We start from the raw sequence: 23,256 nt of genomic DNA on the forward strand, positions 1-23,256 counted from the left end.
AAAAAGTATTATGAGGTAATTTACCACACATCCTTAAATTACAAGTAAATTTATGTATTAGTTTTACTGTGAAGTGGGGTGTTTCAACCATCAGTTGTGCTAGACATCAAATTTTAACTGCTTTGAAACAAACTGTTATTTTTTTATTAGTAGAATCTAAAAATTTTGGAGAAAATTATTATTTAACCAAAACTTTCCTTCAGTTATTAAGGCAGTGTAGTTTGCTATTTGATCCTATATCATTCAAATAACTTTTATATATGTTGATGTGAAGACACAAAAAACATAAACATTAATTCCAAAATTATCTTTATATGCATGATGAAATCGTGGATTTCTCAAGAAACTGTGAACTATGATTTTATGAATGAATTTTATGAACTGTGATTTTATTTGTGTGGAGCGATATATTTCATCATAATGCGTAAATATTAAAGGAAAAAAAAACTAAGAAAATGCATATGATATAAACAATAAAAATTAGCATCAAACAATAAAAATCGTGCTAATATACTGCAAGGAGAGTTCAGGGAAAAAACTAAGGCTTATGAATTTAATATAGAATGTGATCTGCTCTGACTTGTACTCGCATATCATAACTTGTTTTTATACTGGCATTAATGTTAGCTACAGTTTGGGAATTTAGGAGGAGGATGTCTCCTTGCAACTGCTTTTCCAAGGTATTTCCATAAGTTCTGTATCAGTTAAGGTCATCATCGAGGTTTGCTTAGTGTGGATGAGCATTATTGTCCATAACTAAAAAGTCAGAACTGTATGTTTAAAAAAAAAAAAAAAAAGTAAAAAGATCCATATGCACCTCTAGAAACTCTTTCATAAGATTCTAAGATCGCATCCTGATATCTCTGGATGGTTACAGATCTGCTTTGGAAAATGTGTAAGAGTGTACTTCATCGATCATTATTATTCTCGATACGATCACAACTGCATTACTGAAACAGTTATGTTCCATAACGTTTGAAGGAAAATTTTACTTCTCTAACTCTCTACAAGTGTAAACACATTTAAAAGTAGATGTTGAACTAAATCTCAATTCGTCAATATACAGAATGTGGAACCATTGATGTTTACTCCAGTTCTAATGTTCTTTGTACCAATTAAAATGATTCCTCTTTTGTTGTGAAGACAGTGAAACTCCTGCCCTTGTATTTCTAGCATAAAGGTCTTTTTCATTAAGCCTTATGTGTACAGTTTTCTGTGATACAATAGTTACAATAGCTCTAAGCTCTTAACTTAATTGCCAAGCTATGTAAACTTCTTGTTATGACAGGCAGTTATTGTTATATATCAATCTTGAGAAGCAATTGCTATTCATTTACAATCTTGTTAAGGTCTCCTTTCATTTGTTCCAGAGTTCTGAAATTGTTAACATAGCATAGACACTGTCTTCAAATATTTACACATCTCATTGTTTCCATGATTGTCTATCTTTGTGGCTTTGAGGTCCAGATTACATATCATCCTGGATAATGGACGTCCGGATTACGGATTTAAATGGCCAATGATTTGCCATTTTAATGATTCTTCCACATAATACTTCAGAGTTATGAACCATTTGAGTCTTTACACACCAAAATCAAATGCTGTAATGCTTTGATTTGTATATCGAAAACCGCTTGATCATTTTTGATTGGATACTGCTTAATTACACTTGTCTCTTATACATTTTTCGCAAAAGTGGATTACATTGATTGGATATTTTGTGGAATATCTTTGGGGGGTGCGATGGTATATAAAGACAAATTTGGACATAGTGTGTATTTTGAAAAATGAATATGTGCATTGATAATAACTGATATGAAATATGTGAATCATAAAAATAAAAAGATCATTAATATTATTTTTCGCAATGAATGAGGAAATTTTCTTAAAATTCTTTAAACTCTTTACTTGAATATTATATTATGTACTTTTTTAACATATACTCTAAATCACTTTCATGCGTAACTCCCAGTGTTAAAAAAAAAAAATAGCTTTTAACAAATTCCTTTTATAAATCATAAATTATTTTTTCCTCAGGCATTTTCTTTGTATGAAGATGAAATATCAGACAGTAAAGCACAGCTAGCAGCAATCACTCTTATTATTGCAACAGTGGAACAAATGTCCTGCTTCAGTGCAGAAAATCATGAACCATTAAGAACACAATGTGCTTTAGCTACATCTAAGTTACTCAAGAAACCAGATCAATGTCGAGGTGTTTGTGTATGTTCACATTTATTTTGGTCTGGCAAAAACCAGGCAACAAATGGTGAAGAAGTAAGCTATCTTTTGCTTTATTGTTTCAGTTTTATCATAAACCTTATACATATATACCAGTTGTCCCATAAGTTTGTAAATATTTTAAAAATTCATACAAATTGAAGGAACTGGTAGAGCACAGTTTGTGAAGAAGTTATTCTTATGAGGTTTTTTTGGGGGGGGTAAAGAGAAAAATGTTTAAAATTATCGTCGATAGAGGGCACTGTATGGAAGCAAATTGCAAACAAATAAATGTAGTTTTCTGTGGGATCTATATTTATTTGCATGCAGGCAAATATTTACAAGCATATTACTTTTATTGTTTGTGTCCATCATTACCATAAATTATACTTTTCAACTGAGTTGCAACACTGTTAACTGCAGCATGTAGCATATCTAAATGGATGCAAGAAATTTCGTGGCGAATAGCTTCCTTGAATCCTTTTCGGCACAGTGTGCCTAGTCTGGACACCCCCCCCCAAAAAAAAATTCCCTCTGTACATGCAGAAAAATTGAATGGAAAGAGCTTTATAGGTTACTATACTATAGTTATTTTTAACCTGCTATGCTAAATGGTAGCACAATACAAACCAGTTTTTAAGAAGCCTCATTTTTCCAAGAAATCTTCCATAGATCTTCTTAGAGTATAAAAGGAATTGTTTGAAAAGAAATTTCTATGTTATTTTCTTGGCTGTATGCTGATCTCTTTATTCTGTATTAGTTTTAAATTCTTACTTTGAAATCTTGCTTAAAATTGAACAGCAGACATCTGGTGTTCCCAGAGTAGGATCACTGAAACACCTGGACCAGATCAACAACTGTTTTACTGCAGTATTTTCTTCAATGAGTTCATTCACAACCGAAAGGTGGGTACACATGTGTTTTATTTCCTATTTTCCTTTCCCTCTTCTTTTCTTTGTTTTTGGGAGGGGGGAAGAGAAGGTTTGGTTATCAACAAAGAAAATATTGGAATGTTTTTCTGAAGGTCGAGGCTAATTTTATCAGTTAGCTCTTTGATTTTTCACTACAGCAGTTTTCTGTTTTCTTTCACTTTTGTTGAAAGAAGTTTTGTTAGCTCTATGTTTTGACCTGTAGATGTTTTATCTAATTTTATTTTATAATTTATATTTATATTTTATTTTATAATTTATTTATTTTATAATTTATATTACAAAAAAAAAGCTTAATATTTATTTGTTTACTGTATTAAACATTTCTTTCAATATAAGTTGTTTAAGTTGCTTCGTTTTTATGCTAATACTTTCTCTTTAATTCTGTAAACAGACATTCAGTTACAAAGTTCGACTGTTCAAGTCTTGTAATTGCTGTGTCGAGAATACCGACTAATTTGTCAATCTAAATTTTTTCGTTTTCGATAACCTCTCTGTCACTTTCTTCACTATTGGAAGCGACACATGCGCGCATGCATATCGGAAGTGAGCATTAAACGCATTACGCGTAAAACATACAAAAAAAAAAGTTTGTGGCTTTGAGGTCCATATTACATATCATCCCGGATAATGGACGTCCGGATTACGGATTTTGTACTGTACTATCTTTAAATAATTTTACCTGTGTGCTCCTCTAAGCTTGATTAGACTACCTACCATTTTGTGTTGAAATTCTAACTTAAAAAGGTGTAGTGTTAACTTTAAAAGGTGTAGTGTGCTGGAAAGTGTTAACTGCACCAAAGGTGGGCTGTTGCAGTACACTTAATCCCAAAGTCAAAAATCAAGTCATTTGGAGTTAAGCAAGTGAGGGAGCCACTCATTTTTACAGTGACAGTACATTATTTGCTCTTTGGTGAAGGTTCTGATTAAGAATGTCTTCACTTCCTTTGTGATATGAGAAGGCGCCTCATCTTCCACGAATGTCACTGTCTCAAGGGCATTACGTTCCATTAAGTATGGTATTGCTTTCTTCTGCGGCAGCTGCATGAAGTTTTTCCAATGATTGAGCAGGTCTTCCAACCAGCTTTTACACAATGTTCTTCAAAGAAAAAAGGCTCATGATAGTGGATGCAATGAAACCACACCAAACAATTAAATGCAGTGAATGTAAGAGCTGCTCAGTACAGACACATGGGTTCTACTTTGCCCAGTTTATATAGTTATGGGACTGTTACATGCAACGAAAACTGAGACTTATCTGTCCACAAGATATTGAAAAGCCATTGTGGATCATCATTGATTTTCAAAAAAGCTGAATTTGCGAATTCATATCCCTTAGCTTTGTCATTTGATAAGAGCTGGTACACTAATTGCAACTTGTAGACGTAAAATTTTAAAACACCTTGGATCTGGAATGCCTATTGATATACCAGTGGTTTTTTTTTTTTTTTTTTTTTCACTTTTCATGCATTTACTTACTTCACTCATTAACTGTTCACTTGGAGTGTCCATCTGTAAAGCCTCATTGAAAGTATAAAGCTCTGATAAACTTGGTGCACTATTACAAGGGCAATGACACATTGAAACATTGTACCAGATAAATCGGTCTGGCAAGAGTAATTGGACCTGGACCTTTCTTCTCCCTTCTGTGTCCAAATCATTTGTAAAGCTTCAGTTGGTGATTCTTGGTTGAGATAAAACAACTTTACCAATAATGCTTTATCCACCAAAGTTAGCATCAGAATTAAAAAGTTTATCTATAAGCAAGAAGGAGTAAAACCCAGAAATAAGCTGTTATTCACAAAACCCTGCAATTTATAGGGCTGTGATTTGCATATTTCTTGTTACTGTGTATGTGAAACAAATTCTTTACCCCCCAAAATCGCTTCTTACGAGAATAACTCTTTCACAAATTGTATTCAATTCTACCAATACCTTCAGTTTGTATGAATTTTTAAAATATTTACAGACTTATGAGACACCTTATATATATATATGTACATATATTACCTTTTTTATATTTACTTTTTTGTCTCACAACTACATTTTATAGTACTGAAATTGTTGCACCAAATTGCTAAAAAATGGCAACGTAATGCTGTTTTAGATTAGAAGGTTGAATGCCAAATTGTTGAAAAACCAAAATATTGCTGGTTTTCTATTAAATAATGAACTAAATTAAAAACTTTCATCTATTTTTTTTTTGTCAAAAAGATCTTGTTCTTATCATGCATCTCACTAAGGAGAAAGTTCTGTTGTCTTCAAAATTTATGCCAGACAGAGGACAACTAAACATTCTTTCAGAAATACAAAGTGTGCAAGCATCCAATTTTAGGATAAAGCAGAAGTAACAAACTGTTGTACCTACAGGGTCTTACTAATTCAAGATTTGTCAGTCTCTGAAGCTATATGATGTCTTATTTTGCCAGTATGTCCTGAAATAATAAACTCATATTATTTGAAGATAGTAGCAATCTATATTTCAAATGATCTTTATTAACATTGCAGATAAAAGATTACCAAAGCAAAATGCAAAATTATACACATGAAGCATTTAAAATGCTATTCTGAATACATGTTTCTTAAAGTATTTATTGAGTTAATGAAAACTCTGTGAGCATAAGTATAGAGCTACAAGTTTGCTATAGTTTATTTTCATTGATATAGCTCATATTTTCCACAGGTTCTGAGAAAACTCCTAATATGCCTGTTTTATAAATTATGGCAAACACATAAAGGTCAATCTGGAGGTAAAATGTAACTTGAGTGGCCGTGAACTGCTGTTGTCATACGACTGATTGAAACCTGCCCTCTGATAGGTTTTCCTGCCCCACTTGCATAAGCCCAGCCAGATAGCTATTTATGTGTAACTGTATACACTTTTCATTATTTTAAACATGCTTTAATTGGGCTAAAATGTGAATGAGCTGTTTTTTTTTTTTTTTTTTTTTTAATGTTTTTGTAAACTTACTGCAGTTAAATTTTAGAAGCATTAGAGCAGTTTGTATAAGCATAAATTAAAATATTAGTGAACATTTTTAAGTGGTATGATAAGTATGTTGATGTAATTTCGAAGCATTTCCTTGTTTTCTAAATATGGATGGATAATTCAAGTGACATCAGTGAAATTAAAATTGTATCCAGTAATGAATAATAATAATAAAATATTACGGTAAATGCAATATAGAATTTTGCAAATTTTCTGGCTGGTTAATCACAGGAAACAAAAAGTGAATAAAATGATGTATTTTTTAGTTAAATAATAAAACATTTAAAATTATTCCTTGTATTTAATAGTAAAGACAGTAAATTATTCTATAAAACATGATAAGGAGCACTGAGTTATCATTATCTATCCTTTTCTCAAGGAAATATTAGTTTTTATAAGTAATTCAATAAATTTGACTCCACAAAAATAGTTCAAGTTGTATAATCTGCTGCCTACTGTCCATTTAAATACTTAACCTCATATCTCATTATCAAAAATCATCATAAGAAGTATGTAGTATAGTAAGCAAAAAAAGTACAAAATAGATTTTATATCAATGAGCAAAAATTTATTGCAGTAAGGTACTATGCACTAAAACTGAATAATAATTTTTGCAGAAATGTAAGTTGAAAAATAGTTCTCGTGTGACAATTTTTAAAATTACATCTTAGAACTCTGAAGATTAGATAAATCATTCTGCAGATATTTCATAAATTTCAAATAACTTCATTCATTGTATTTGGGATGTATGTAGAAATATATAATGAACTCTAAGGAAATGCTATGAAGTGGGAAGTTTATTAGTTGTTATTACTTAAGAAGTTAAATATTTCATAGATTATGTTACTTACAGTATTTGTACACCCTATTCTTAAAGCAGAACTAACTGAGATCATTTTAAATTCAGTTTGATTAAAAATAAATAATAAAATTAATCTGATAAAAAATTTAATGAATTAAAAATGTGATTAAAACATTATTTAAAATTTTTAAAAAATTGGAGCATTCGATTATGATGGATCAAAAATATTTTTAATATTCATTATTATTGTTTTCTTCATTAATTAATAAACATAAAAATTATTCTCCTTTAAATAATATACATACAAAATATCCTTTTATGGTTAAACTAAACCTCTGTTATTCTTTTGCGTGATTAACAAGTGAAGGAATGCAGAAGTAATATAGACGGAAAAGAAAATTTAAAATGCTTTATGTGTAAGAAAGAATGTGCTTGTGGAAGCTTAAACCTTTACTTTTTGGTGCTCTTGTTCTTTCTGATTACCCAACAGCAGAATAACAAACCATTGTATCTATTTTCTCAAAAGCATTATTGATTCCTATAGGATCCCATTGTAATGAAGGTCAATGAGAAAAACAAACTACAATGTGAAAACTGCCTATCCTTCATTTTTGGCCTCCAATTGAGGCAGAATATCCATGCCGTTTACTTCTTACCTTCATGCTTAGGATGGATGCTTTCAGGAAAGTGTTTCTAAGGGAAATGGATTTCTGTTAAGTTAACAGATGAAGAAACTACCAAACCCCAGACAACTTGCCCATTTAAAAGGAACTGAATTTTAGATAAACTGCCACTGTTTGGTGGTCTTCATTATTTTGTCATTGATGAGCAGTCTTAAGATACTTAAAAGTAGGAAAATATGTATGTAATGATTCCAAAATGCGTAGATGAAAGCACTGAAACTTTAACAGCTTACGAAACTGTGTAGATGACCGAGAAGACCTAGTGGCTTGAATGTGGCAGGTTGGAAAGTATGATTACTCAATTTACCACAACGTATCTTGAAAAATCACAATCTTTATTTATTTATTTATTTTTTTTTTTTTTTTTTTTTTTTTTTTACGTATATCAAACCATCCTTTTACAGATAAGATGTTTCCTAATTATATTTGAATACAATAAGTTTCAATTTGAAGTACGATGTCATCTTAAGCAAGTAAGTAGCAGCATGGATGAAAAGCATCTTACCAGCAGGTGAGCTTATGTGAAAAAAAAAAGGGAAAGTAGCATAGAACTCCAGAGGAAGAAGGGTGGGAGTTGGTAAAGTTTCAGTTCAGAATTTTGATTTACAATTAATTTGATTGGACAAGAGGCATCTGCATTAAAAACGTTACGTAAGATAGAAAAATCTGGAACCTGTGAGAAGAGATGAATTTAGGGGGAGATCACCAAATTTAGAATGTTAATTTTGAGGTTGCCAATTATTTTTTTGAAACAGCTATCATATTTTGCTATTTCTTACATGTATGCATTAAAAGTTATTTTTAATTATAATAACAAATCTGTTTAATTTCATTATTTATAATACAGAGAGACTCCAGGCACCATATAGTTGGATTACTTGGAGTTGAATACCTTTAGTAACAAAAAAAAAAAAAAAAACAACTGGTGATTTCTACTATTTTTTTTAGATTCTTCATTTTTAACAGAAGTTCTGTTTAGAATGTTATGAGTACAAACTTCCTGCAGGTAATTTTTGCAATACATTGCTGTTTGGTTGGCCATTTTCATCTGACCGTGTTGTTCCCCTTAATACATTTTTTTTTATGATAGGATCCTGTAATTTTGAAAATAAGCAACTGCTTTCTGTTCTGTAGAAGGCAGTTCCCAAATTTCAATCATCTTTTTAAAATGCATTAAAAAATTGGAACAGTAACAGTTAATTTTTATCCTTGTTCATGAAAACAAAAGTGGTTTATTGACAGTCAGTCGGGATACATCAAGCAAAAGTGCAGATACTGTGAGTGTGTTGTTATGTCAAACTTGCACATGCTTGGCAACAGTTTCATGGTTGATGGGTTAATATGAAAGTATCAGGAAAAGGGAGAATAATTCTTTCTTGTTCTAGTTAGTCGATCCACAAACTTTAAATTGCATTTTTCATGTCTCTAAGGCATAACTTAGAACATTTATACATGACATTACATTAACATATATTTGACACAAATTTGAACTTTTATGAAATGAAATACCAACTTTTCGTGTTTCTTTTCTGAGCATAGAATAGTGCAGATGCAATATTAGAAAAATATATACAGTCAAAAGTCTTTAATGCGGACGTTCATAATCCAGAATGATCTATAATCCGGACCTCAAAGCTACTAACTTCCTGCGTATGCATCAATGCATAATGCGTTAATGCATGTGCATAATATCTTTACGTATGCACATGATACGTTTACGCATGCGTGTTTAATGTATAACAGACGGTATAAGCTAAGCTAAAATTATCTAATTATCTATTTCAGTTAATGTTGCAGATTGCATTGTTCCTTAATCTTCTAATTGGATCCGGCTTATTATTTTTTGCAGACTGTTAGAGCAGTTTATAAAAGTAAGCTTGAACTTTCGATTATGTCAAAAAGAATTTCCATTTCTGGAGCTGCCAAAGGATCTACAAAGCGAAAGCATGTTTTGATGTCCATCAAACAAAAAGTTGAATTGCTGCAAGAAATGGATAAAGGCATATCCTTTGATTCTCTAATCATTCTGAAATATGTTTATTAATTTCATGCTGCTCTGCCAGGGGAGGGGAGATGCGGCGCACAATGAACTGGAAGTTGATCTGTCAGCACTATCCTTATCTTCAGGGCAGATGTTTTTATTTCATTCCACTTATAATTCCTTACTAAATGTAGTACTTCATCTTGATGTACTCCATCTTTGATATGATTTAATGAAATTCCTCATCATTATAAATATCACAAATACACATCAAATAGTTTTCTGGTTGCAATTTTCTAATTTTGACTATGCGTAATGTATGCTTTACGTATGTGCACATTGAAAGAAATGTTTAATAAAGTAAACAAATAAATATTAAGCTTTTTTTTTTTTTTTTTTTTGTAAATTTTGATACCCTTTAGATCATAATGGCTCTTTATTTCATAAATTACGGTTTCATATTTTTAATTTTATAATTTCTGCGTGCCATCTTACCAGATTTAAATTGATGATCTATAATTCAGAAAAACCGATAATCCGGAATCGCCGAAGTCCCGACAAGTCTGGATTAAAGACTTTTGACTGTATTACTATTTGAACGAAATTTTAAAATATCTACAAGAAGTGGCTTGCTATATATATGTCACTGTAACTTTTTATCTTTACCTTTAGATTTAATTCTACATGCACACACTAATGTAAATTTACCATTAGAAATTTTGCAATTCATAAATAAGAATATTTACATAGAGCATTAAGATGCTTGGCACATTAAAATATACAGTACAAAGTCCGTAATCCGGAATGATCTATAATCCAGACCTGAAAGCCACAATTTTTTTTTTTTTTTTGTATACTTTACACATGTGCATTTAATGAATAACGAACGGTATAAGCTAGACTAAAATTATCTTTACTGATTCTAAGGCATTTCAGTTAATGTTGCAGATTGCACTGTTCCTTAGTCTTCTAATTGAATCCAGCTGATTATTTTTTGCAGACTGTTAGAGCAATTTTATAAAAATTAAGCTTGAACTTTCGATTATGTCAAAAAGAGTTTCCAATTCTGGAGCTGCCATAGGATCTACAAAGTGAAAGCATGTTTCGATGTCCATCAAACAAAAAGTGGAATTGATGCAAAAAATGGATAAAGGCATATCCGTCTCAAAATTATGCGAGGAGTATGACATTGGAAAGTCAACTGTGTATGATATAAGCAAAAAGAAAAAGGAACATTTTGAATTTTTTGTGGATTCCGACACCCCACTTGCAATGAATAACAGGAAAAGGGTTCGTTATGATAAAAGTGACGGTCATGACAAAGTGATGATTGAATGGGTCAGACAGCGTCGCAGCGAGGGCATGCCATTGACAGGTCCATTGCTAATGGCTCAAGCCAAAATATTTCATGAAGAAATGAACTTAAACACTGCGTGCACATATTCGACAGGATGGTTAACCTAATTTAAAAATTGCCATGGTGTAAGACAATTAAAAATTTCAGGTGATACTGAAGCTGCTGAACAATTTGCAGATGAACTCATTACTAGTAAACAATTATCTCCGGAATAAATTTACAATGCTGATGAAACTGGTCTTTTCTGGTAATATGTACCACAAAATACCTTGGCAACTTCTACAGAAAGGCTCCAACTGGTGTCAAAAATTCTATAGCAAGACTAACAATTTTAGCGTGCGCAGATGCTGCAGGAAGTGCACATTTTTTGTAATTGGAAAACATGCAAAAACTCGAGCATTTAAAGGAATAATGATTTTCCCCGTTATATATCGTGCAAATGAAAGAGCATGGATGACATAAGCGTTAATGAATGATTGGTTTTAAGATCATTTTATACCTGAGACTCGGCAACATTTGAATTCGGTTGGTTTACCCGATTACTCAAAAATAGTCCTGATTGTAGACAACTGTTCAACTCGTACTTCACTTAAAGTTTTAGTAAAAGATAATGATTCCATATTATTCTCATTCCAAATTGTACGTATGTCATTCAGCATATGGATATCGGAATAGTGCGTGCGCTGAAATAGTAGTATGCAGTCAAAAGTTGTTAATCCGGACTCGTCGGGACTTCGGCGATTCCGGATTATAGATCATCAGTTTAAATCTGGTAAGATGGCATGCAGAAATTACAAAATTAAGAATATGAAACCGTAATTTATGAAATAAAGAACAATTATGATCTAAAGGGTATCAAAATTTACAAAAAGAAAAAGCTTAATATTTATTTGTTTACTTTATTAAACATTTCCTTCAATGTAAGTTGCTTCGTTTCATGTGATAATACTTTCTCTTTAATTCTATTAAACAGACATAATTTCTTGTTTAGTTACAAAGTTCTGCTGTTCAAGTCCTATAATTGCTGTGTTGAGAATACCGACTAATTTGTCAATCGAAATGTTTTCATTTTCAATAACCTCTGGGTCACTTTCTTCACTATCGGAAGCGAATTATAATGACGAGGAACTTGATTTAAATCATATCAAAGACGGAGTTTATTGAGATGAAATACTACACTTAGTACGGAATTATAAACCAAATAAAATAAAAACATCTGCTCTGAAGATAAGGATAGTGCTGACAGATCAACTTCCAATCCGCAGCGTGAAATTGATAAACAGATTTCGGATTTCAAAACATACTTTCGCTTTGTAGATACAAATTACATATTAGTAAATATATATCGGAAATTCTATTTGACATAATCTTTCTAATCTATCATAATCTAATAATGACGTTTCTGCCCCCCCCCCCACTCTGCCGCAGAGCAGCGTGAAATTGATAAACAGATTTCGGATTTCAAAACATACTTTCGCTTTGTAGTAAATGTATATCGGAAATTCTATTTGACATAATCGAAAGTTCAAGCTTACTTTTATAAAATTGCTCTAACAGTGTGCAAAAAATAATAAGCCGGATCCAATTCGAAGATTAAGGAACAAAGCAATCTGCAACATTAACTGAATTAGATAACTTTAGCTTAGCGTATAACTCCGTTACTCATTAAACGCGCATGCGCACAAACATATTCACAGCTGTAAGGGTCTTATGCGCTCTCGTAAACGCCTGTGCGCATGCGTGAACGCGACACATGCGCAAAAAGTTTGTAGCTTTGAGGTCCGGATTATAGATCATTCCGGATCATGGGTGTCCGAATTAACGACTTTTGACTGTATAACTATAAAGTAGCATTTTTATAATCTATGTTAAATTTCTTGAACAATGGCAAGACCATTCAAGACTTTTTGAAATTTTTTAGCATAAAATCTGCTGTGTAGAGCATCTCAAGATCGTTGGAAAATGTGTCTCCAGATACGTTAAAAAATACTTGGCATAATTTATGGTCAGCTATAATATTTCATAGTGAGGGCGATAAAGATGATAGCCGCGAATTTGAAGGTTTTTGGATATCGCAAACTAAAGGTGAAATTTTCCAGTTAATGGATTTTGTAAAGAAATGTGGAGAAGCAGTAATAAATGAAGATGATATAATGGAAGATTTTCTTTGCGATGACAATGCCCCAATCATCAATCAACAGACAGCAAAATCTGTAGTTTGGTTCTAGATCCAGAAAATACCACTTTTGATAGTGAAGAAAGTGATGGAGAGGTTATTTAAAAGAGAAAACTATCGATTGACAAATTAGTCTGCATTCTCGACACAGAAATTACAGGACTTGAACAGCGGAACTTTGTAACTGAACAAGAAATAATGTCTGTTTATAGAATTAAAGAGAAAGTATTAGCACAAAAAAAGGAAGCAACTTAAACAACTTACATTGAAAGAAATGTTTAATAAAGTAAACAAATAAATATTAAGCTTTTTTTTTTTTTTTTTTTTTTTTTTTTTTTGTAAATTTTGATCATATTTGCTCTTTATTTCATAAATTACGGTTTCATATTTTTAAATGTATAATTTCTGCATGCTGTCTTACCAGATTTAAATTGATGATGTATAATCCGGAATCACCATAGTCCCGATGAGTCCAGATTACGGACTTCGTACTGTATTTCATTTCTCATGAAAATATCACTGTTGCAAAATGTTGTTCAAGAGTACAGATAAATAAATTTTTAAATTATTCCCTTTCTTATACTGATGAGTAACACACTTTTATAATACTGAAGATTGGTGCTAGAGCTAGGGTTTTTGGTACCCATCGAGTGAAATTGACAAAGGTGCCTTTCAGTAATTTATAATTTTTGTTTCCTTCTCAAGTTAATGACATTTTGTAAGAATAATTAAAATAATAAAATAGTACTTAAGATACTCCAATTACTAAAATTTTTCTGGAAGTTTTTATTTATTTTTTGCATATAAAAATTCACATAAAATTTCATTGCATATTAAAATTCACGTAGAATTTCATTGCATATCAAAATTCACATAGAATTTTTATTTGCTAACTATACTAGATTTACCAGCTACTTTGTGAATAATCATACAATTCCAAAATGATTGTTTACTTGTTGCAGCATCAACACATAAAATTTAAAATACCTTAATAAGAGTAAATAAGTTAAAAATTAATATATTATTAGATACTGTTACCTAGATAATGTCATAAGTTTTACCCCTAGAGTATCACCTAGGAGAAACTGAGTAAGTTTTACCATTGTAGTTTTCATTTACCCATCCTTTAGTTAACATATCATGTTGTAGACTTTTAATATATGTTTGAATTTTTAATTATCATAGTTTAATAGTGTAACATTTCTTTCCCTAAATCTGCATTATTACTTCTTTGTACGAAGTAAATGAAGTATTGTAATCACGAAAAATTACTCGTACCATATTTCAACGAAAATTTTCATTTTAACCACTATCGAATCTAATGATGTTTTTGCACGACATCTGAACGTGGGGCAGAATAAAGGACTCATTTCCCCCAAATACCTAAAACTGATTTTAAATGGATTCAGAAAAGATTTTTTTGTGGCATCTGTTTGTATGTATTTGTGTATGAAGGTATCTCGTATAAATCGAGTAGCTTCAAAATGTTGAAATTTTGTATATAGGTCCTTTATAGCATGTACTTGTGCACCTCCCTTTTTGGTGGCAATCGATCGCACCAAAAGTATATAAATATATATATAATTTATGTACTAAAGAAATATTGATTGTATTATATCTAATATAAATTTAGTAGAAGTATCAAAAAAGAGAGAACCCATATGTAGGAAGTTTAATTCCGAAAATCGTGTTTTAAAGTAACTTGAATGTAAATTATGAAAAAAACGTTTTGCGGGGACTTGAATTTAAATCATGAATAACAAAATTTCAAACTTTGAAAAAGAAATTAAAATTTAAAAACAAGTAATTATCGCTATTGATTCGGAAATTAGTTGACTTTTCAAGGGGAACAAACCAACTCCCGTTCAGTGAACAATAATTAATAAATGCGAAGGTGTTTCGTCTTTTACTCAAGTAAGAATGATGATCCAAACTGGCAAATTAAGTTAGCCCAAAATTGTAGTTCCGTGAAGTGATGGGATTTATAACCAAAGTAAAGTACCAAAGAACTCATTCTGAATGAAGCATTTTCACTAATACAAGATTCTCTATAAATTTTGAGTTAAAAGCAATTTATGTAGTAAAATTTACAAAATACTTGAGTAAATGTTCCCCCGACACCTTCACTTTTATGAATGTTAATTCAAGACTATTTTTATAAAAATAAAGAGTTGTAATCTTAATTGGAATTAGGAAATAGAACTCAAAGTAATTTAAATAAGCATGAGAAAATTAAGAAACATAACAATGCTATCTTTGCAAAAACAAATCAAATAAAAATTGAAACATATATATAATAAGAAAGTAAAATGTGAAATGTGTATGAAGATATAAAAGACCAGAAAATGCATTAATTTACTTACGTTCTTTCTAGTGGGATGCCGGTAAACTGTTTTCTTCTGAGTCTTACTCAGAAGGGGTGTGTGTCCGAAATTCTGTTATCCGCAGCGGAAATACTTTGAGTTATTACAGGCGGTGAAACTTTTGAGAAGCTATTTATGGGATGTGGATGGGACTAGGAATGTTTGAGAGCCATGTGTTGCGGAGTTCTTATGTGAGAGAAAACGTCTGTTAAAATTTTGGATAAGTAGTGAACGGAAATTAATTAATTTCTGGCTAATTGTCGTGCTGTGTCGTAACGAGGCAGAATATTAGAAAAGAAAAAAAGTAATTTTCACTGTCAACGAGCTATTTGACAGACTAAAGGGTATGAAATAGGCTCATTTTTTTAGTAACAGCTTAAGAAAAGTTTGAAAACAATTAGCTTTTTACATTATATACAATTTTGTAATTACATTATGTACAAATCCTCGTCATTCAACATTAAATATATATTTTTTAGATCATTCAACATTAAATATATATATATATACCCACTCTGTTACTCAGTTCAGTGAGCTCAGTTTATTTTATTCTTATATGTTGGTAAATTGTGCATTTTTTGCTTTAAAAGTGATTGATGATGTTTAACAATGTTTTTGCATGATGTTTGTGCATAAGAACAGAATAAAGGACTCTTATTCCCCAAACGAATCATAAAACTAATTCAAAATGGATTCAGAAGAGTTTTTTTTGTGGGGGGGGCATCTGTTCGTACGTACTTATGTATGTAGGTATTTCGCATAACTCAAACACGAGTAGCCTCAGAATGTTTGAAATTTTGTATATAGGACTGCTATAACATGTAGATGTGCACCTGGTATTTTGTTTGCAATTGGCCATGCCAAAGGTATATAAATATATGTATATATATCCACTCTTTTACTCGGCTCGGTTTACTTTTGCTTGTTTTTGTGTAGAAACTGTAATTTTAATTGCAAAAAAATTCTTATTTAATTGTTTTAACTTTACTTGATGTTTTATGTTTTTCTATATCTTTCAATTTTAATGAAAATATTTTGAGTTTTTATGTATTTTTGCCTTGCTGCAAAGTGAGAACTGAATTAATTGAATGAGAAATATATCTCTAATGAAATTCGAGGAAATAAGTGTTTTGTATTAGCAGCAAATATTGCTGTCAGTCTGTTTCGGACAAAGGAGAATGTTTATGAGTAGTGCATGCACAGTAGGTAAGCGGCGCTGAATCATCTGTGAAAAACTTTTTCTTTTTTATTTCTTAAATTTCTTTTATACATCATTTTAGATTTATTATAGTACTTAAATAGAACATGTGCCAATGATTAGATAATTTTCCAGATGATATAATTTTTGCACATTCTGAGTTATAAAATAAATGAGATGTAATGCTGTTAGGTAAAACTAGCACCAGACTGTCACTGTGGTAAATAAATATATTGAATTTTAAGGAGTGTATTTATTCTATTGTGGTTTATGCATTTTCGACGCAGTAGATTTAATTCAGTGCAATAAGTTTAAATGAAATGCAGGAAAAGATGCATATGTACCAGTATGCCAGTACCTTTTTACTTGTGAGTTCTAGGTTTGCATTGTAGTTTTGACTTATACTGAATCACAATTTGGAGAGAAGAAAGTATTAAGTACAGTTTGGAGAAGAGAAAATATTAAGAGAAGCCAATGTAGAATTCTTGAAAAATTTAAGGAAGTCGTAGCATAGTGATTTGAGCAACATCTATCTGCAGTTATACTGGTTATGTACAATTTTAAATTTTCAGAAGCTTTGTGCAATATCCTAGATCCGTATATCAGGTTATTCATTCATTCAGTGCATGGTTATTCTTTCACTTGATGAACCACTTGACATCTTAAAGATATTTGAGTTATTTTTTGTTTTCTCAAAAATTAAACTGTTGATTGAATGGACTGAGAAACTGTATTTGAAAAACTTGCAAAATTACTTATAAAGAGTATGCTTATCCAAGATTCTTTTAAACAAGAAACATGAAAAATTCTGACGGATATGGTTTTTGCTTTATATTGAGATGAATAATGTTCTGTTCCCTGTAAAATTAATTTGTCTATAGTAGAATAAATTAGTCTGATTTTCTCAAAATTTTTAACATGTTCTAAGAATATGCTGGAAATGACGATTATGCTTGTGATTAGCAGAATTAAATAAATACAGTCAATAGTCGTTAATCCGGACTCGTCGGGACTTCGGCGATTCCGGATTATCAATTTTTCCTGATTATAGATCATCAGTTTAAATCTGGTAAGATGGCATGCAGAAATTACAAAATTAAGAATATGAAACCGTAATTTATGAAATAAAGAACAATTATGATCTAAAGGGTATCAAAATTTACAAAAAGAAAAAGCTTAATATTTATTTGTTTACTTTATTAAACATTTCCTTCAATGTAAGTTGCTTCGTTTCATGTGATAATACTTTCTCTTTAATTCTATTAAACAGACATAATTTCTTGTTTAGTTACAAAGTTCTGCTGTTCAAGTCCTATAATTGCTGTGTTGAGAATACCGACTAATTTGTCAATCGAAATGTTTTCATTTTCAATAACCTCTGGGTCACTTTCTTCACTATCGGAAGCGAATTATAATGACGAGGAACTTGATTTAAATCATATCAAAGACGGAGTTTATTGAGATGAAATACTACACTTAGTACGGAATTATAAACCAAATAAAATAAAAACATCTGCTCTGAAGATAAGGATAGTGCTGACAGATCAACTTCCAATCCGCAGCGTGAAATTGATAAACAGATTTCGGATTTCAAAACATACTTTCGCTTTGTAGATACAAATTACATATTAGTAAATATATATTGGAAATTCTATTTGACATAATCTTTCTAATCTATCATAATCTAATAATGACGTTTCTGCCCCCCACTCTGCCGCAGAGCAGCGTGAAATTGATAAACAGATTTCGGATTTCAAAACATACTTTCGCTTTGTAGTAAATATATATCGGAAATTCTATTTGACATAATCGAAAGTTCAAGCTTACTTTTATAAAATTGCTCTAACAGTGTGCAAAAAATAATAAGCCGGATCCAATTCGAAGATTAAGGAACAACGCAATCTGCAACATTAACTGAATTAGATAACTTTAGCTTAGCGTATTACTCCGTTACACATTAAACGCGCATGCGCACAAACATATTCGCAGCTGTAAGGGTCTTATGCGCTCTCGTAAACGCCTGTGCGCATGCGTGAACGCTACGCATGCGCAGAAAGTTTGTAGCTTTGAGGTCCGGATTATAGATCATTCCGGATTATGGGTGTCCGAATTAACGACTTTTGACTGTATATATCAGTATGCTTCCTGGTGAGCTATATGTTTTAACTCTTTCATTACTGAATACGTATTTCTATGATAAACCAGTGTGAAATGAATTGTTTTTGATTCCCAAGAGATGATAGTTATGTACTTGTGAATTTTAAGTGTTCTAAGTTGTTAATTAGAACGAAATAAAATTATTGCTTATATGCTGTACAAAATCTGTAAATTTGCGTGTTCAGTATGCAAGTATGTATTTTACAAAATATATAAAATTACATATATTTTGTAAAATGCAAGAATATCAATGGCAAAGTTTTTATGTTAAGTCCTTAAAATCCATTTCCGTTACTTTCAATTTCCCTCTCTTTTTAAAATATACCACACTGAATTTTTTTTTTAAATAATCTTGCATTTTTAAGAATCTGGAGCATAAGTTTGTATTGTTTAACTCCCTGTATGTCATGACCACCTTTACCTGTTCATAAGATTTGAAAGTTTATGAAAACACAGCTTAAAGTAAGTAATTATACAAATTTAGCTAACAAACGCTGTTTAAGTATCATTTGTGAGCAGATCTCAGTCCCATGCTACTCAGAGAGTGAAATTAGATTTTTGATTTGAAGTTTTCTGTTTGTTTACAAGTTTGTATATATTTCTTATCTAAACTTTGAATATTTAATTTATAGATGCATGATGGGAAGCGCGTGTTAGAGTGTCTGAAGAAAGCTACCAATACTGCTAAGCAGTGTATGGATTCAAGTGTGCAAGCCCAACTTCTGGTTGAAATACTCAATCACTGTATCTATTTCCATGAGAAAAATAATGACCAAGTATGCCACATGTAAAATTTTGTAATGATTATTTTTTTCACTTTGTATCAGAAGCACTATTTTTTAACCATAGTCAGTTTTATTGCGATAAAATATTCCTAACATTGTAATTATGTACAAATTTTTCTTAACATCCAGTCATATCCATTTAGATGATGTATCTAAGGGGTGGTATATTCCGCTTTAAGCACTCGCTTTCCAAAGTAGCCTATTTGATACCATAAATTCTTCATATACACTCATGTCCATAAATTAAGGATAATGCAAAATCAGGCGAAGAAAGAGTTAGAAGCAAAACAAATTTGACTTATTTGTAAAGCTTATTTATTAAACAAAAGGTAAAGAGCAAAAATGATGCCATATGTTTGATATTATTAAAAAAATTAGTGAGTTTTTCTCCCTGGAGCAAATTAGAAAAAACACCTATTTACAAAAATTGAATATTACATGGTTGGTATGATTGTTAATACATTGTATGTCTCCCAGACGATGCAACACAGTCCGTTCAATGCCTAGGCATGCTGAGTATCAAATTATTGATCTGATCTTGGGGGATATTACACCACTCAAAAGGCAATGCTCTCCGAAGTTCCGGTAGACATGTAGGAGAAGGTTGACGGGCTGCAACTCATCGGCCAAGCATGTCCCACACGTGCTCTACTGTATTCAAGTCCGGTGCGAATGCTGACCAGTCCATACGGGTGATATCCTCCGATTGAAGGCATTCTCTTATGATGTTTGCATGGTGAGGATGGGCGTTGTCATCCATAAACACAAATTTTGCGCCCATGGCGCCCCGAAACAAATGTATATGTTGTTCCAGAATGACGTCCCAATAGATTTGGCTTGTCATGCTTCCAATTTGAACATGCAGCTCAGTTCTGGAACCCAGAATAATTCCACCCCAAACAAGCACTTCTGCACCACCGTAACGGTGTCGTTCAATGATGTTTTCTTGGTGGTAACGGGTACCTGGAGCTCTCCATATGAAAGTTCGGCGAGAATCAGACTGCAAGCTAAACCTGGACTCGTCGGAAAACATCACATCAAGCCCACTGTAACGCTGTCCACAGTGCATGCTCTCTACTCCAGGCTAACCACAGGCGACAGTGAGTTGCAGTAAGTGGAATGCATCTGACAGGTCTATGAGCATATAGACTAATCTGCCCTAAGCGTCTGTACACGGTCTGCCTTGAAATTGTCGTACCAGTGGCTGAAAAGAGCTGACGAGACAGGTCTGAGGCTGTGCTCCGCCTGTTTCTTTTGGCAGTAACTGCGAAATACCGGTCCTCATTCGGCATTGTTACTCTGGGATGACCTGTGCTGTAATGTCTACTCACATTACCATCATCTTGGAATCGTTGCCAAAGCCTAGAGATGACACTCTCGGCAATTCCAAGTTCGTCTGATACTTCCAGTTGGGTACGCCAACCTTCCAGACGGCCGATAATTCTACCACGTAAAAAATCATCCAAATGCGTCCTTTGTGTCATAACTGTTCCGTTATTGCACTGAAATGCTTATAAAGCGCCTGCGAACAATTTTACTTCTTTGCCTTTATTCCTTATATATCACTCTCCTACACTCTCGTCATTGTGACGTACCATCAGTGTCATCTGCTTACCCTGAAATTTGCATATGATTCTTGAAGATGTGTGTAGAGATTTTACAGGTGATATATTTATTTTAGAGTTCGATTTCTGCGTGACTTCGAATTATCCTTAATTTATGGACATGAGTGTACTTTGCATGTATGAACCTAGTATTCAGTGTATCTGAACACTGAATAAGTCTTTCTCTTTTAACCAAGTGTTACGGGTTTAGCCCTGTAATTTAATGAACACCAGATTTTCGGAATTTAGAGAAGCACTGAGCAACAAAATTAAAAGATGAAAATATTTTTAGAATTTAGGGAAAGCACTGAGATCCACAATTTAGGGGCGGCAAAAATTTAGAACTTAGGGAGGAGCTTGGTAGCAGAATTTAGGACCCTCCGAGATTGCATCTGGCGGTGAGATATCTAGCGCCGGCCCTCGATAAGCCTTAAGTATATGTGGGAATTTATTTATTCAGGATTCAGATAAGCCTTAAGCATATGCAAGAAATAAACATAAGCATAATAAATAACTAATACAATTAGGCTTAATTGTAATAGAAGTAAGACAAAATTTAACGAAACAACTTGTCTTTAATCTCAATCTCATGATGCATAGCCAATAATGTATAGCGGACACTATTAAGCTAGGCTAAAATTATACTTTACTGATTGCAAGGAATTTCAGCCAATATAGCAGAGTGCACTGTTCCTTAACTTTCTGATTTGATTCAACTTAATTATTTTTTGCAGGATTTTTTAATTAAAGCAATTTGATGAAAATTAAAGTTTTAACTTTTGATCATGTTGAAAAGAGTTTCTAATTCTGGAACTGCACAAAGCAAAAGCATGTTTTGATTTCCATTAAACAAAAAGTTGAATTGCTGCAAAAAATTGATAAAGGTATATCCGTTTCAAAATTATGCAAAGCGTATGGCACTGGAAAGTCAACTGTATATAGCACAAGGAAAAACAGGAAAAGGAACTTTTTGAATTTTTTATTTATTTCAACACCCCACTTGCAATGAATAAACGATATTAAAAAACTGATTTTATTTTTCTATAGACTCATCAACAGGTTCTTTATCACAGTGCATTTTGCATATACAGTACAAAGTCCGTAATCCGGACGTCCATTATCTGGAATGATCTATAATCCGAACCTCAAAGACACAAACTTTTTTTTGGTATGCTTTACACATGCGCATTTAATGTATAACTGTTAGAGCAATTATATAAAAATTAAGCTTGAACTTTCGATTATGTCAAAAAGAGTTTCCATTTCTGGAGCTGCCAAAGAATCTACAAAGCAACAGCATGTTTCGATGTCCATCAAACAAAAAGTTGAATTGCTGCAAAAAATGAATAAAAGCATATCCGTCTCAAAATTATGCGAGCAGTATGACATTGGAAAGTCAACTGTATATGACATAAACAAAAAGAAAAAGGAACGTTTTGAATTTTTTGTGGATTCCGACACCCCACTTGCAATGAATAACAGAAAAAGGGTTCGTTATGCTAAAAGTGAAGATCATGACAAAGTGATAACTGAATGGGTCAGACAGCATTGCAGTGAGGGCGTGCCATTGACTGGTCAAATCCTAATGGCTAAAATGGATAAAGGTATATCCATCTCAAAATTATACGAAGCATATGGCACTGGAAAGTCAACTGTATATGGCACAAGAAAACAGAAAAAGAAACTTTTTGAATTTTTTATTTATTCTGACACCCCGGTTAGAACGAATAACAGAAAAATTATTTGTTATGCTAAAAAGGAAGATCATGACAAAGTGATAACTGAATGGGTTAGACAGTGTCGCAATGAGGGCAAGCCATTGACGGGTCAAGTGCTAATGGCGCAAGCTAAAATGTTTCATTAAGACATGAACTTAAAAACTGAGTGCACATATTCGACAGGTTGGTTAACCAAATTTAAAAATTGCCATGGTGTAAGGCAGTTAAGAATTTAAGGTAAAAAGCTTCAGCTGATGCTGAAGTTGCTGTACTGTTTGCCAATGAATTCATTGA

General features: G+C 32.1%; 1 protein-coding gene across 3 annotated transcripts in view; it reads left to right on the forward strand.

The window, feature by feature from the left end:
* The window catches only part of Vps35 (Vacuolar protein sorting 35), a 199,331-nt gene that overhangs the window by 146,625 nt on the left and 29,450 nt on the right, over positions 1–23,256 (forward strand). For all 3 annotated transcript variants that reach the window (XM_085822305.1, XM_085822303.1, XM_085822304.1), the window contains 2 exons: positions 2,038–2,277; positions 19,488–19,631. In XM_085822305.1, the coding sequence (XP_085678431.1) occupies positions 2,038–2,277; positions 19,488–19,631 (384 nt within the window). The remainder of the gene's footprint in view (positions 1–2,037; positions 2,278–19,487; positions 19,632–23,256) is intronic.

This window comes from Stegodyphus dumicola, chromosome 8 (assembly GCF_044657685.1).
Source record: "Stegodyphus dumicola isolate Sdum_Otavi_A_Nest chromosome 8, ASM4465768v1".
NCBI lineage: Eukaryota > Metazoa > Arthropoda > Arachnida > Araneae > Eresidae > Stegodyphus > Stegodyphus dumicola.